At 37.4% G+C, this 17,015-nt stretch overlaps 2 protein-coding genes across 2 annotated transcripts in view; one reads left to right on the plus strand and one right to left on the minus strand.

Annotated features, from left to right (window-relative positions):
* Nucleotides 1–138: 138 nt before the first annotated feature.
* LOC107555119 (proto-oncogene DBL-like) lies at nucleotides 139–13,515 on the plus strand. Its single transcript, XM_016237821.1, has 25 exons — nucleotides 139–189; nucleotides 380–529; nucleotides 1,013–1,137; nucleotides 1,441–1,555; nucleotides 2,358–2,477; nucleotides 2,662–2,853; nucleotides 2,940–3,131; nucleotides 4,812–4,983; nucleotides 5,067–5,155; nucleotides 5,253–5,338; nucleotides 5,511–5,577; nucleotides 5,952–6,067; nucleotides 6,137–6,206; nucleotides 6,550–6,642; nucleotides 6,825–6,917; nucleotides 7,010–7,135; nucleotides 7,289–7,510; nucleotides 7,906–7,998; nucleotides 8,596–8,674; nucleotides 8,788–8,839; nucleotides 9,830–9,942; nucleotides 10,179–10,285; nucleotides 10,425–10,537; nucleotides 11,950–12,058; nucleotides 12,244–13,515. The coding sequence occupies exons 1-25, from the start codon at nucleotides 139–141 to the stop codon at nucleotides 12,256–12,258; spliced, it is 2,760 nt and encodes a 919-aa protein (XP_016093307.1). The 3' UTR covers nucleotides 12,259–13,515.
* Nucleotides 13,516–14,234: 719 nt separating this feature from the next.
* The window catches only part of LOC107555166 (coagulation factor IX-like), a 5,907-nt gene continuing 3,126 nt past the window's right edge, over nucleotides 14,235–17,015 (minus strand). Inside the window, exons 5-8 of the mRNA XM_016237865.1 lie at nucleotides 15,909–16,043; nucleotides 15,413–15,651; nucleotides 15,090–15,213; nucleotides 14,235–14,882 (exon numbers count right to left, since the gene is read on the minus strand). Coding sequence (XP_016093351.1) covers nucleotides 14,299–14,882; nucleotides 15,090–15,213; nucleotides 15,413–15,651; nucleotides 15,909–16,043 — 1,082 coding nt within the window. The 3' untranslated portion in view covers nucleotides 14,235–14,298. The remainder of the gene's footprint in view (nucleotides 14,883–15,089; nucleotides 15,214–15,412; nucleotides 15,652–15,908; nucleotides 16,044–17,015) is intronic.

Raw genomic sequence — 17,015 nt, forward strand, 5'->3', positions numbered from 1 at the left:
TTATCCTCAGTGTTGGATTGGTTGATGTCTATTTAACTTCCACTAGGAAGTTACTACAATGCATCTTTCTGCAAAATGTGTCCATCACAATCAACATTATATTCTAGGGAGGCTCTGTGTGTGGAAAAAAGACCCATCATGTTCCATTTATTTCTTGCAGACTCGGAAATTAAATCACAAAATCACATTGTATGCTTCACTATTTAATAAGATAAGAGAAACAAATCAGTTACTGAATTATATCTGTTTACTTCGTATTCATTAATTGTGATATGCAAATCTAATTTCATACAAATCTGATTTTAGATAAGCATGCTTTGACCTACAACTGCAGTAAATGCTGAGTAATGCATATTTTTGTCTGTGCTGCCCCCTCCAGGCCATAGAGAGTTTTGCAGTGACTGTGAAGGGGATTGCTCAGTTACTGCAGACATTCGGCACAGAGCTGTCTGAGATGGAGCTACCTGATGAAGCCAGTGGCATAGAGTACCTACTCAGATCACACACTGAGAAATACAGGCAGATGAAGGTGTGGTGATGATTCTGTAGTTGTGTATGTATTATGCACATAAACAGTGGGGGCTGACATTTTTTCTAATTTAATATAATTTTATCTAATGCATTACATTATCAGCATAGCTTTTTTAATAGGAAAAACAATATAAAATGTTATGGCATAATGTTGTCATAATTTATATGGCATAATGCATTTTTTAATCTTAAAATGTATTCCCAGGTTTAAATTAGATTTTGAATCCCATACTTTCATTGTGGTCTCAGAATTTTGGGAAATCTATTAAATATAAAACACAATGACTGGTAGGATGATTTTCACAACAAATTTGATATTTCACCACTAATGTGCCAATACAGGACAACTAAAATAATATAAAAGCATCCCAAGTTGTTCACACATAAAAAAGGCTGTAATACTGTAAAACATGCATGAATGCTTATATATAAAAATTTAAGTGAAATTTGAATTAGACACATGGTTTGAAAACTATTATAGGATGACATTAGGTCAGTTATGAGAGAAGGATGCCAGCTTCTCTCAAACCTCGAGGCCTCAAAAGCTGTGGAAGGTGCTGCAGCAGAAGACAGAGACATCAGCCAAGACAAAGAAAGAGTGCAGAGGTATGTAGGCTATTACTCAGCAGCAGAATAAGCACAGTAAATAATTGTCATCAGCTTTTTCGAGTAGCTGAATAACTCTCTAAGGAGTATTTATGTGATTCAGGTATTCAAAATCATGCTGTATTTATTCCCCCTTTTATATTTTATCCTCAGTGTTGGATTGGTTGATGTCTATTTAACTTCCACTAGGAAGTTACTACAATGCATCTTTCTGCAAAATGTGTCCATCACAATCACCATTATATTCTAGGGAGGCTCTGTGTGTGGAAAAAAGACCCATCATGTTCCATTTATTTCTTGCAGACTCGTGGCTCAGGTACGTGACATGGAAATGGCTTTTGATGGCTTTTTTGAGAAGCACCACCTCAAGCTCCAACAATACCTTCAACTGCTCCAATACGAGATGAGCTTCCATGAGGTACAGACTAGAAAAACACTGCTTTTACAGCTTTCTAGTAACAAGCTACTTTTCCCCAAAAATTAGCGATACAGTGCAACATTGCTGTTTTCAATGTCAGATTTATTTTAGTAATTTGGTCATCCTCTATCATATGAAGCGTTGAAAAGCCTGCGTCATTCTGCGGTACAATTTTTCGTGTGCATCATTGGAAAGTCTGATTCATTCTAGTGCATCGGTTCATCCTAAACAATTCACTCTCATGTGTAAGTCTGATTCATTCAAGTGAATCAATTCGTTATTCAAGGGTCCTCATCTCTGTCATGCGTAGCATTGGAAAATGCGAGACATTTTACTGAATCAATTTGACCTAAACAGTTCATATGCAACACTGGGAAATCCAACCATTCTCGTGAAATGGTTTGTCTTAAACAGTCCATTTTCTCATATGCAGCATTGGAAAGTATGATTCATTTTAGTGAATCGGTTCGTCTTAAATGGTCCACCCATATGCAGCATTGGAAAGTTAATTCGGATGGTTCTTGTAAATGAACAGAATAAAAAAAGATTCACAGATTTAAGTTGCTATGGCTTTTTGAGTGTTGTGTTCATTACTATGCCTTCGACTGATGATTACTCTGTATATAAAGCATTTATTACAAACAATTTAATAGCTATGGAAAAAACATCAAAACTTCTTTTGTAATTATAGCAATGACACGTCTGCTATTTTATTATTTTTGTGTGTGAATTAATGCACTAATAAAACATGTATCTTAAATGCATCAGTGAACATAATTATTTGGTTTTGGTCTGTGCATAGATGGAAGCCATTCTGGAGAAACTCAGTGCGCAGGAGAAAGCCATTGCATCTGTGGGGACAACAGTGGCCCAGACAGAGCAGCTGCTCAAAGACCTTGAGATGCTGGAAACCACAGCAGAGGTTTAATATGTTAAAGATTTAAATATTCGATCTTCTCTTTTTTTACTAGTAAACACGCCTTTTTGAGCACACCACAAATATTGATTGATGTTGAAGTTGATGCTAATAAGGTAGCAGATCTTTTGACCAGTCTTTTTAACTGATACGCTGATTAAAAGCTGAGAGCACTCTGTTGTTCTTGCAGGAAGAAATGGGCCGTGCTCAGATTATTATTCTACATGGGCACCAGTTGGCAGCGAGTCATCACTATGCTCTTGCCCTAATAGTTCAGCGCTGCAATGAATTGAGGCATCACTCTGACACTCTCACTACAGCTCTTCGTGCCAAACGGGCATCTCTCACGCGCATACGAGACCTGCTGTTGCGGTTGGAGCAGGTAATAACGATGCAAATGCAAGAAATATGTAATTTATCTACTTTATGCAAAGCACATACAGACTCTGCATATCTGTTTATGGGCAGACTGTGCGTTGGTGTGATGAGGGGGCCTATCTGCTGGCAAACCAGCTGCTGGATAAGTTTCAGTCAAAAGAGGGGGCGCAGGCAGCCCTGCAGGACATTGAGAAACTGATGGAGACAGCTCCCTCAGTGCTGCGGTCTAACCCGGACATTCTCAGTCTGGAGTTTGAAACAATACTCACTCCACAGTTGCAGGTACTGACCCACCTGGATTTTCATTTTTGGATGAACTATTCCTTTATTATCTCTATAGCAAGCAGATTAAATAGAAGGCAAATAAATTTCCTGCTTCTCTTGTTTTTCCCCCCAGAGAAAATAACCACACAATTGCATTCCTGTGTCAAAACTGTGCTCAGATTTCCAAATCAGCCAGAGATTTCAGAGTGAACTCGAACATTTCTTCCAAGACTGAATTATCTGAGCTATGCTATCCACATTATTTTCTATCTATTGTTTCATTACTTAAAATTTATTTGATTGGATTTCCTGCACTGAACATCAAATCTATCGACAACAATGAACTGTTAATACCCTAGGAAGCAACTCCCTCAACCAACTACCTAAGAAAAACTTGCCAAACAAAAAAACAAACAATAATAACAATAGAAAAAAATTAACAAACAAAAACCAATATTAATATCTTAACAGAGAGAATCTTAGACAATAAAAAAAAATAGCATGTTAAATTGTCAAAATAAATAAATAAAAATTGACCATTGAGTGACAGTCTAATTTTTAATGCAAGTAAACACTTCTTTCAGCCATGTATCAAAAGTAGGGGGTAAGGCATTTTTCCATTTTAAAAGGATGAGACGTCTGGCTAAGAAAGTAATAAAGGCTATAGCCTTTCGAACCGTCACTGAAAGATCAGCATGGACCACCATGCCGAAAATGGCCAAAAGTAGATTCGGATCAAGATCTATGTCAAAGGCTTCCTTCAGAGTTTTAAATATTTTGGTTCAGTAATCAAATAACGTAGGGTATTCCCACAACATATGAATAAGATCCGATTACAGGCATTACTGACAGAAGGATATATTTTAGCAAGTGTAGCATTAGTATAGTAAACCCTATGTAAAATCTTACACTGTATCTTATGATCTTATGATGTATGAGCGTGATCCGAAATAACAATGCTGTGATACTCACAGCTTGATTAGTAGCATGTTGTCAAATAAAAAAATCTATTCGTGAATATGAATGATGAATGTAAGAATTCCTTCGGCTCCTTCCTTCTAGATCCATGACCTTGGCTTTGAGGTTAGCGTGTTCATCAGTTAAAGTTGCATACTTTGAATCTAGGGCTCCGACACTCATGCCGCTCATGTCCGCAGTTGCTTCAAGTGAGAGAAGTCACTGTTCATATGTTTACCGTTGTATGTAATGTGTCTAGCCTCGCCTTCAAGGTCGAAAAAGCCGCTTTAAATTCTGAAGATAAAGCCGCTCTGTGCTCTTCCAGCAGTGTTAAGCTGCCGCTAGCTTGTGCTTTGTCTTTCTTAACTTCGTCTTTCTTAGCATTTTTAGATTTCAAAGTAAACCGACCAATTAACTATGTTATAAAATCGTTGATGGGCTAGAGAAGAAATTTGAAATGAAAACTGTGGGAGCACAGGCAAAGTGCAGCTACTCCCCACACAAGCCAACCGGAAGTCCTATCTATTGTTTTATTTTAGTCACAATAACCTTTTTTTTAATGGCATGGCAGAAACGAACTTCCATATATCTGAGCTCTCAAAAAGCAATATTCTTTTTTTTCTCTGAGTACAGACACTGGAATGCAAAAATGTCATGTCCCTCTTTTTCTACAGTATGTCCTTACTCATTCTCTATCGATCAGGTACCTATTTTAAGTTCACACTGTTCCTTTCTTGTTAGTCTCAGATAGAGTCTATCACAGAAAAGCTATCAACAGTGCAGGGAATGATCCAGAGCAGACAGGCCTGTCTGAGGAAACTGGCTGATATTCAAGTCAGACCCATCCAGCTAGTCGCTCCAAGGCCCGAGAACTCACCACGCTGCAGATCCCCTGTATTCTCTCCTAAACACAGTATGTTTATCTATTTCAACTGCATTTGCACATAGTAAACACACTGTCTCCATTTGTCTGAAAGTTTTATGTCTTTTTCAAAGGTTTTGACGTGAACTCCAGTTTAAGGTTTTCTTTTGATCTTGCACTTCCTGGTAAAAGGGCCTCACGGAAAGGTCCCAGCACTAAAAAGGTTTGGCTGACCATCTTTGTTCATCTCAAAATCATACAAAGTACACTTTGTCTACTCGTTGCTGACAGCTTTAGGAACTTTTTTCCGGTTCTTGTAGATAGAGGTCATGCACGACTACGAGGAGAACCGCAGCTGTCTGTCTTACAGCCCAGAGGGAGTTGAGAACCCAGACCAACACAAACGGTGAGCATTTATGCAATATCTTGACAAAATAAAAATGTATATTCATGAATCATGAATTTCTTCTCAACCTCCTCTCTTTGTCTGTCTCTCACCAGTCTCTTTCCCGTTCTGTCCTCATATCTTTCTTCCCTTCTCTCCTCTGTTATTGCCCATGCATACCTCGCTTCTGCAGCCACGTGATGAAGGAGATGATTGAGACGGAGAGAATCTATGTGGATGAGCTGCTGTCTGTTTTGCTGGTAATATCTAGACCAAATGACCTTGAAATAATTGGTCTGTGTTTTATTTTCCCTCATCCAATTTGCTGCGCAGCTGTAATATTGTAGGTGACCTTTGGATGCACTCATTTTGAAATCACATCTCACATCTTTCCTTTCACACTGTAGTTTATAGTGGCACGGTGCATAAGAGCCTGGTCATGTAGTTACATACACATTTTCCACTGGTAATGTGATGCTTTCTGTACAACTGTTGATGGAGACTGCCATATAAAAACAAAACAAACTGTGGTGGGTCTGATTTGATACAATGATTAAGAACACAACATGAAAAGTGGACAAATAGAGCTAATTTAATAGTTCTAAAAAATGACTGCTCTATGATATTGTGACAGGGTTACAGGGCAGAGATGGACAACCCATCTCTCTCTAATATACTGCCATCTGTACTGCGAAACAAGAAAGAAGAGCTGTTTGGAAATCTGCCGGAGATCTATAAATTCCACAGCAGGTGAGAAATATGCCCACACACATGGACACATAAACACACATTCATGCTGATCCTGTCTTTGTTGTGCAGGATATTCCTGCAGGACCTCGAGAGCTGCTTAGAGACCCCAGAGAGAGTGGGAGCACGCTTTCTGGAACGGGTGAGCCATTCTGTGTCATACATATACTGTATATGTAAAGACATTTATAAAGTTACAAACGATTTTCTATTTCAAGCAAATGCTGTTGTTTAACTTCCTGTGCATCAGAATCCTGGAAAAAAAAAAATCCAGAAAAATATTAAGCAGGACAACTGTTTTTAACATTGATAAAAAATAAATGTTTTAAACTGTGAACTCACAATCACAGCTCAGGCAAATATGATTTATTCTGCTGTGGTTCTGAAGATTCGGTATACTGACGGAGTAGAAAAGTAATACAGGAAACACTTATCTGGATACTTAATGCCTGTTGAGAGTTCTCTTGTAATGAATGTTTTTGCAGAAAGAAAATTTTCAGGTCTATGAGCGCTACTGCCAGAACAAACCTCGCTCAGATGCCCTCTGGAGGCAGTGTTCAGATTCAGCTTTCATCCAGGTATTGTTGTGGATATTTTTTTGATATCACACAACCATACATTAACAACTGATAAACATGGCTACAATAAACAACACTAGCAGATATTTATAGGGATAGATAGTGATTAGTGTAATATTTTATATTCATGAAATGAGTTTTAGATTGTTTATTTAGCTAATTTTATCTTCTTTCTTATGTAGGAGTGCAAAAAGAAGCTGGATCATAAACTAGGCCTGGACTCATATTTGCTGAAACCTGTTCAACGTTTAACCAAGTACCAGCTTCTTCTGAAGGTGCTTAACTAGAACAAACCAAATGTTATAGAATCCCCCCTCCCTCCTCACAGATGTCTATTACACTAAATGCTGTCTGTCTCTCTGATTAGGAACTACTAAAACACAGCTCAAACTCACAGTATGCATCTGAGTTGCAAGGGGCGCTAAATGCCATGCTGGACCTCCTCAAGTCTGTCAATGACTCCATGCATCAAATTGCCATCACTGGTTATGAGGTGCGTCCAAGAAATGAGGAAGGATAGAGGAGGAATATTAAAGGAATACTTCACCCAAAAATGAAAATTTGCTCAAAAATGGCCTTCCATTAAGTTTGATGTGCTGCTACTTACATTCCCACATTTGCTTTCTTCTGTGTCCTCTGTATCTAGGGCGAACTGAGTGACTTGGGCCGTGTCCTTATGCAGGGGTCTTTCAACGTCTGGATCAACCATAGGAAAGGGCCAACACGCATGAAGGACATGGCTCGCTTTAAACCAATGCAAAGGCATCTGTTCCTTCATGAAAGAGCTCTGCTTTTCTGCAAGAAGAGAGAGGAGAGTGGAGAGGCACGTGATCGGACAGCCTCTTACAGCTTCAAACACTGCCTGATGGTGAGAGAAAGTGAGAGATCAGCATATTTGCCATTTAAATAGTCATTTTGTCAGAATGCATGACTACTTTTGAATGACTGTCAAAGTAGAAAGATGGTTTTTGCAGCCAGATTTTGCAATTATGATATCCACCATGCAGCTAACCAGTCAACTTTGACCTGTTTGATACACTAAAGCCATTTTGAGCATGTTGTGTTGCACAGATGCTGAAGTTAAGCACCTATTTCTTTATTCCAGCTCTATTTTAAGTGTGCTCAAAGAGATGGACGTTTTCATGAAAGGGGTTTTAGGCTTAACTCAAATTCCATTGGCCGTTAAAAAACACACAAGGTTATTAAAATACTATGTTACTGAATTTCCAAGTGAGATTTTTGACCTCTCTGTTTCATTTGCAGATGAGTGCTGTTGGTATCACAGAAAACGTCAAAGGGGATGTAAAGAAGTTTGAAATTTGGTATAACGGAAAAGAGGAGGTGTATGTTGTTCAGGTGAGTCATTTTATCAAGGTTAAAACTCCACAGTATGCAGTACATACAAGGTTACAAGTGCCTCTGTCATCACTTAATAACGGCTCCTCAAAACCTCCTCATTGATGGAGATATATCAAAATTTGCTTGTTCACAGTGATTGTTAATGTCAAGTCCTGAACATTAAATTTCAGTTTGTTTGCACAACTAAAAATTAGTGTTTAAAAAATAAACTTTAGAAGAACTAATTAGCCATTTTTAAGACACATTGTTACTACATTGAAAAAAAATCTAATTTAAAACTGAAGATAAGATAGTTTTAGGGTTTAAAAAAACATTTGAGTGTGATGGGTTCAGTTTAACTTTTTTTTTACTAAAATTGTTATGATAATAATATAACTTGTCATTAAAAATAATAGTAATAAAATAAAATATTGAAAAATCTAAAATATTATATAAAATTATATATATTGAAAATAACATTATATATAACTATATTATAGATATAAATTAGAAATATAAATAAAATAAAATATAAAAATGTGAGTAGATATAATATAAGAAAATAAAATGGTGCCCCCCAACTTATTTGTAGTTTGTAATTGTTTTATTTTGCAGGCTGCAACTGTAGATGTGAAGACTGCATGGCTCACTGAGATTAGAAAAATCCTCAACAATCAGCAAAAGATTGACAAAGGTTCCTACACTGCGTTTCCATTTCTGTTAATATCAGTGTTGAATTCTGAACTGGTATGTCTTAATGAAATCTGTCGTGTTTAGTAGGTCAAACTCTGTGTTTCACTTTCTCAGGTGATGCTCACCCGGATGGTGAGCAGTCATTATCTCCACCCTTGGCCGACAGGTGATCCTCACTGCACTCCCGTAACCCCTCACAATCTTTTTGCAATCTCTTCTATAGTATGGATGTAAAATGTGTAAATCAACATTCATATCTGCATATGGAAGGATCTGAACAAAAATCAACAGAATTTGTCAAACAGTGTTGCCTTATACAAATCACATTCATAAAGACTGTATGCTTTGAGCCCATCTGCATGATGCATGTAGTACTACTTGGTACCATTCTGGCATGAAAAAAACTCTTGAAGCAAGAGTGTTTCTTTTTGGAGAATCAAACATAAAATGCTTTATGCAGTAAATGACAGTCTAATATTATTTCCAAACATTATGGTTTTTAAACATTTAGTGAAGTTGTTGTCTAAGCTGCACTTTATCCTAATTGCACATTTAAATCTAATTTAAGTCATGGGCTAATTAATTGGCTAATATGCAAATCTGTGATTATTTTTATTTAACTTTTAGGATTATTTATGATGTGACAGATGTGATACATATATACTTCACCCTAAATTAATATCATGTATTAAAGATACAAGCATCATTTTATAATAAATAATAACAGTGAAATTGATATTTCATTTCACTTGCAGCACATAGTATGCCTACTTTGCGTTTTTTTCAAAACAATTTCTTTGAATGTTGTTGTTCAATGAAACAGGATTGGGGTCAATGTCCTGTCAACTCCGCTAATATGAAATGTTTTTTCCCCCCAATGAAATTCAATTGAATGCCTGAAAATTACGCATATCATTAACATTGAGCTTATTTGCCATTTTACTCTATTGACTGCAGTCCGGTTTCAGAATATGCTGTTTGTGACGATGTTTGATGGTTGTTGTTGTGTTTTTGCCCTGTGTTCCTTTGATGCCCTTGTTTCCGTTCGTCGGTTCCTCGGTTGGTGGGTCAGTGTGAGGCACATGTCCGTATGCATGCCCTGGACGTCCACACAGATCACTGGCTGCTCAGGTTGTTTTGATGTCCTTCCTCACAGCAAGCTCCAGGGGGCGTCCATCAGCTCTGAGGAGGCCGATTCAGGCCGCGTGAGTCCGGTTTTGACAGACCCAGTCATCGTTTCTCCACGTCCTCGCCACCAAAACCACCGCAGTGAGTCAGAGGCCGCTTGAAGGCCATTTTCACTGGCATTTAGTCTAGTTGACAGGAGCAGGAAAATTCACTATGATATCGAACATAATGTTTTTTAAATGGGATTTTTAATATGCAATATGTAAATTGTGGCACATTTATTTGCATGAAATTGAACCACATAATGGCAATGCATGAAAGATTTACGACCCGTTTGGGGAGAATGCCATTATGGTTCGGCTGGTTGTGGGTTGCAGGCTGGCCAGGGACATCTCACTCAGTGGACATCTGTGAGGGTCTGGAGGACTGGACCACTGACCTTTCGAACATTTCAGACTCTGATGAAGAAGACGATGTAGTGCTTGTGAGCTTAGACCTTTAGATATCACTCAGATTCCCAGTTATTCGGGGGAAACTTCATCAACAATAAAGGATTTTGGTTTTATATAGTCTATATGATGGCTTTGACCTTGTATTATGCTTGTTTGTTTGTTGTCTTTGAGGTTCCTGGAAGGTATAGAGCAATGGTGGACCACTTAAAGTGTGGCATGGATGATGTAATCATCAAATGTGGTGATGTCATTCACGTGCTTAAGGAGAGTGCCATGGGGCTTTGGTGAGTCATTTTTCATTATTAATTTATGCTTAAGTGGAGCAAAAAATACAAGACATGCTCCGATGTTAAAATTCTGGTTGATATTGATAAGCCGGTTGATAACTATTACTATTATAACCGATATGAAAATATATTTTTTCTAAATAAATTAAATGGGACATAACACACAGTTTCACCCAATCTCATGTTAATCTTGAGTACCTATAGAGTAGTACTGCATCCTTCATATCTCCAAAAAGACTTTTATCATATTTATAAAAGAAAGATACAGCTTTACGATTCTCTTCGGAAACAGCCGAGCTCCTGGAGGCGTGCCGGAGCTAAAGATTGAAGAGCACTTGAGCTCCTATTGCCAACAAAACACAGACATTTGATGCAGTTTCACTTTACCGTCTGCAGTTCTTAATCATGACCGGGATCTTTTATAGCTGGGACCGCTCCATCTTTCAATATCAAACGATGTGCAATGTCGAACTGGGCCTTGTTTATAAAACATTTTGTGAAACTCCTTTGCTGCCCCGGAAAAACAAACTGCATCCACTGTTTACATAATGCTGGGTTCTTTAGGAAGCTGAACAAAGTTATCTTACCCTTACAACCAAAAACACACTTCTTTGGAGACATTCTTCCCGAGCGAGTCCCGTGCAGCGCTGCCGGATGAAGCGCGTTGATGGGTGCATCGTGCTCTTGCTCTGGTTGATGCGTGCGCGGGCGCGTTCTTCCGGAAGAATTGCCCTTATAAGGAGTTCCACCCTCGTTTACGTCATGAAGAGCCACTATCGAAACTCTCCGAAACTTGTACGAACCATAGACTGTATAAAAACAGGTACGAACCTGGAAGTAAGATTTTTGGCACAGAAATACTCCGATAATTTATAATAAAAATAATGATTTCTGAAGGATCACGTGACACTGAAGACTGGAGTAATAGCTGCTGAAAATGCAGCTTTGCCATCACAGGAATAAATTACATTAAAATAATAATAATAATAATAATAAATAAAACACATTATAGCAGTTCATTCTTATTGTAATTATATTTCACAATATTACTGTTTTTACAGTATTTTTCATCAAATAAATGCAGCCTCTGTGAGCATTAGGAAAAAAAAAAATATATATATATATATATATATATATTGGACCAATATTAATATTGTCGCCTTAAAAATATTTTTACAAAACTTAAGCATGTTTTTGCCAACTTGTCCATCTGTAAAACTAGAACCATTTCTTAAAAATCTGATTTCAAAGATATGATACAATTTTGCATTATCTTCTGGTATAGAACACTGAATAATTAATTACCCACAGGAGTCAGGACAAAAATATATTAATTTTGAATCACTAGTTACATAAGAATCACTCTAATTTACAAGTTAATGATCAGTGTCACGCTATAATTCCCACAGGCATGTTAAGAATTTGACTAGTGGAGGTGAAGGAAAACTCCCTGTTGATACACTGCTGAGAATGGTGGGAGATGCAGGCAGATGCATTAGGCCAGGAGGGGGGCTTATGGTGAGTGAACTCTACAGGCCTAATGATTTTATAAGACTACTGTACGAATTAAATTAATGTTTATTAAAAGCATGATGAATATTTCATTTTAAAGAGACAAACTGATTGTATTTATTTTAACAGAAATACAGTACTGTACTGCTGAAGCTTTTCTTTCTCTAAAGCACTCCGGTGTTGTCTCATAGGTACGGGAAATATAAACAGCAGGAAGCCCAGCAACACATAAGTACATAAACCACATGTACACAAAGCTCACACCATGTGACAACCCTAAAGGCCATTATTGTCATTCAGGACTGAGCCCAGTCACGCCAACCTGAAGCACACAAACAAACACCAAGTCAGGAAAACTGAGCCCCCTAGTCAAGAGAAAGTTTCCATCTGCCTTCAGTGGGGATTTTGGATTATGCTGGATTTAAAGACAAAAAGGGATTCCTCTCTCTCCTCGAACGTGTCAATAACACCACCTACAACAATACAGTCTGGAAATAAAAGGAGCTTTGCAAAGCACTTTACACTGATCTTCTTCACCCCTGGAAAGTACCATCACCATGCTGTGCCATAACATGATATAAAACATGTATTTGTGTAGATAGCACAGTATTTAACTGTATATTAAAAACAGGAAGGTTTATGGCATGGGGCATAAACTGGCTTGAGAGAATAGTAAACTTTTTTTTTCTCTTCTCGGTTGGGTACAGTGGTTGGACATTTGTTTTAAAAAACCATTTTAGTAATGGAATGGATACCAGTGCTACAAAGAATGAAAGATAAACTAAACATCAGTATCTAGCTTATGTGCCAAAACCTAACATTCCATTTCCAAACTTACCAGGATAACACTAATTCCTCTTTTTTTATTACTCTGATTTTACATTGGCATCAGTATTTCTCCAAGAAATATTTCAGAGAAATATGTGCAAGAAATATTATTTAAGAGAGCACAAGTTAAAGTTAAAACTTTACAAATCCCTAGTCGGCAATGTGATTGCTTTATTGCTTCACGTTTATGCTTAAAACATACTGCTCACCTTCAGATGATCTGTGTTTATATTCATATTCATTTTAAGCCAGATCAAATATGGCTGTTCTGGACTACTTAGCATTTTCTTAGTTATCAATGTGTTTTTAAATGGGTTTACTGTAGAAACAGCATAATTCATTTGTTAATATTTTGTCTAAAATTTTTATTTTTTTTACCACATCCACCATATTTGGGTCAGTTTTTGTCACTGAAATAAAACTTGGTGGTATACATCATTATAACGTCCACTGTAAACTTGTCCATTTCATTATTTTTAATTAACTTTCTCTGCACTCACAATGCGCATTTCATTAACCGCTTAGAAACCACTGAGGTGAATTTACATTAGCTAACCTCATTAAAAACTGCAATGAATAAATACACTACTGTTCAAAAGTTTGGGGTTAGTAAGATTTTTACAAAGATTTTTTTGTCTGAAAGAAATTAATATTTTTATCCAGAAAGAATGCATTAAATTGATAAAGACATTGATAAGCATTTATATTTCAAATAAATGCTATTCTTTTGAACTTTCTGTTCATCAAAAAATGCTGAAAAAAATCATAGTCTCCACAAAAATATCATATTTAGCAGCAGTTGTCAGCTTTGATATTGATGAGAAATGAATTAGAATGATTTCTGAAGGATCATGTGACACTGAAAACTGGAGTAATGAAAATTCAGCTTTGCCATCACAGGAATAAATTACATTATAAAAAATGTTTTGTTATTTTAAATTGTAATAATATTTCACAACATTAATGTATTTTGATCAAATATAAACAGGCTGAGTGAGCATAAAAGCGACCCCAAACATTTGAACAGTAGGGTCCATTTGCATGCCATTAGTTCAAAAGAGGGCTTGACAAAGAAGAAGAAAAGTGGATGTGGCCTGAATGGGTTTCATATGTACTTCAATTTGAAGTACACTTCTTAAAGCCATACACTTCTAGTGTATAATATGTACAGAGTTACTAAGATGAAAGTGACCTCATAATGATTTGTGGTATATCATGTATGAAAATAATTTCACCAGATGTACAAGCACAAAGTGTAAGATGGAAAACTATATTTTTTTCTTGATTGTTACAGTATGTCTGTTGAATGATGACTAGTAAATATCATCTGTACAAAAATGTCTGTGAGCTCTAATTCAATCCAACATGTATTTTTATGATACTTTTAAAACAATCCTGCACAATGGTTTAATCTAATTCTAACTCTGTTGATCTGTATTGGACATACGTCCTGTTCTGATGCCAGTAACATTACTTATCCAGTACATGTATCTGGAGATACGGGTGTAGATGCCATACTTTCCATCATTGGCGCACTCCTCGCCCCAGCTGACGATGCCCGTGAGGAACCATGTGTTCTGATTGCGGGTGGCATGGGGCCCTCCGCTGTCCCCCTGACAGGAATCCTTGCGTACCGTACTGTAACCGGCACAGAACATGAAGCGGGAGATGGTGTAGGTGCTGCTGCCTTTGCACTCCGTCCGGTCCACGTAAGGGAGCTCTACTTTCCGAAGTGTTTTAGATTCGATGCCCCCGTACCGTAGCCTCCCCCAGCCGCTCACCAGGGAGTTTTCCGCACTCCTGAGCAAGTTCTCTATGAAGTCTTTAGAGCCCAGGCAGATGGGCAGGGCATAGTCAGAGAATTTGACGGGTCCCTTGAGCTTTAACAGTGCGATGTCATGATTGTAAAGACTCCGTCGAGAGTTGTAACGTGGGTGGATATGGTACTCCACTATGCCGTGGTCACTCTCTCTTCCCTCATTCTTTGAGACATCATGTTCCCCTTTAGAAATATAGCACCATGAAATACAGCAACTCATTGACATTATGTGTGATATCACATCTAATCTTGGAATATGTAACTGTAGATTTGAGACAGTGAAATTAAAAATAAAATAATTAATTATATATACTATTCACAACTGCAAAAGTTTTTTTTCTATAACCAAATAGCAATAACAACGATGTGACAGTGTAGTTGGTTTCTCACCAACTCTGATGAAGAAAGATCCCACCTTTCCTTCAACGCAGTGGGCAGCTGTAATGACCCATTCTTCACTGAGGAGAGAGCCACCACAAAATGCAATCTTATTCACCTTTTCTATAAAAACCACCTGCCAACATGACAGAGAAAAAGACGCTAAATTTCCCTCAAGAGTTCTGATCTTACGGTTTTTATTGTAATGTCCTCTTTATAAGGTTCTGTGGATTTTTCGACACAAACTAGAGAAGATTATACCAGCCTTGCTTCATAAGGTGGAGAGAAATCGTATGGATGTTTTATTTGGACACACAATTCATCACTTCACCTACCTGCCAGGGAATCTCCCCTGGTGTTGCCTCATTTCCTCCTACAATACGATGTTCATTATTTGCGATGGTGGGCTGAGTGGGAAAGAAGGAGGTGATGTTTTTCAGTGTAGGTTGAGATGTGCTAGTCCCGTTCACATCAGGGGAATCTGCAGGAGTGGACTCTGTTGTATCACTGATAAGAGACCTTGAGTTAAGAGTTTCAGCAATACTCGCTCCAAGACGTCCACATGGGTACTGCCCTATAAAGATGGATGGGGATGAATTAAGAGCAGGATCTAATCAATAAACCAAACCAAGCATCTGCTAAAACATGAATGAAATTCCTTAAATGTAAATGGTACTCAAAATATGCTACTGCATGGGATGGAAAAGTCATACTGCACAATATAAGAAAAGCTTTGAGCTATGAGATTCAAATATAATGTATGTCCTGGTGACAATACTGGCAAAGTGACAATGCAGATAAATGTAATACGTGGGAATAGGATTATAGTACCTGTAGGTTCACAAGTCCTGCCATCCAGAGCCAGTCTGTAACCCTCGGCGCAGTCACATACTGCTCCATAAATTTTATCCACAATGCAGTAGTGCATGCAGCCTCCATTATTTACATTACACTGTTTTGCCATTTCTGCACCAGAGTAACCCATGAAAGAAGAAATAAGGTTTTAGCAGAGGAAGACTTTAAGAGTCACTAAAGCACACAAGGTTAGGAATTTCTTTTTGACAAAGTACTAATGCAGAGATATTTGGACACACAAAAGAAAAAAGAAAAATAATCATAAAAGATTTGTATATTATTTATTTGATATGAAATTATGATATTTATATTCATTTCATGTTTTCATGATCCGTGTCTAAATACATATACATATTTGTGCTGTGTATCTTTAAACTTTATAAATGTAAACTTTAAAAATATACAATTCAGAATAAACATAAAAATATACAATATTTAAAAATAAATTTAAAAAATGTAAATAAATACAAATAGATTTGAAGGGGTCATATGATGCTTTTTTAAAGATCATTATTTTGTGTATTTGGTGTAACAGAATATGCTGACATGCTTTAATGTAAAAAAAAACATTATTTTTCAAATACTGTACATTATTGTAGGTCCTCTATGCCCCGCCTGTCTCAAACGCTTAGTTTTTTACAAAGTCCCTCCTTCCGACAAGCGCAGTCTGCTCTGATTGGCCAGCTGACCCAGTGCATTGTGATTGGCCGAACACTGCAAGCACACGTCGGAAATGTAACGCCCCTTACCATAATCGCGAACTTCATATTTCAAAATAAATGTAAAGACAGTAAATAATGTCATTCATTTTACCATCAGTTCAAGCCCGAAAGGGGAACAGAGTCGCGTGACAGACACAGTGATAAAGCTGGTATGTGTTTGCAGTACACAAGCCACGGTTAAGACAGCTGACTCTACTGTGATGTGACCCAGTCTCTCTCTCACACACACACACACACATACGATGCGCAAAACTCCGCATTTGAACAGTCAGTAGCAAATACTTAAACTAATAACAAAACAGTAGCTGATTCAGAAGCGCCAGATTGTCATAGCAAAGTCAGAATTACCTCCTCTCCTAGG

The sequence above is a fragment of the Sinocyclocheilus grahami genome, unplaced genomic scaffold, assembly GCF_001515645.1.
Source record: "Sinocyclocheilus grahami isolate Dianchi unplaced genomic scaffold, SAMN03320097.WGS_v1.1 scaffold526.1, whole genome shotgun sequence".
Taxonomy (NCBI): Eukaryota; Metazoa; Chordata; class Actinopteri; order Cypriniformes; family Cyprinidae; genus Sinocyclocheilus; species Sinocyclocheilus grahami.

What these genes read in the sequence shown, in the direction of transcription:
- LOC107555119 (XM_016237821.1), top strand. Translation starts at nt 139, where the DNA reads ATGTTCCATTTATTTCTTGCAGACTCGGAAATTAAATCACAAAATCAC. An exon ending in AGCTGCTGTCTGTTTTGCTG is followed by an intron (nt 5,578 to 5,951) that starts GTAATATCTAGA and finishes ATATTGTGACAG; the next exon opens with GGTTACAGGGCAGAGATGGA. An exon ending in GCTTCAAACACTGCCTGATG is followed by an intron (nt 7,511 to 7,905) that starts GTGAGAGAAAGT and finishes TTTCATTTGCAG; the next exon opens with ATGAGTGCTGTTGGTATCAC.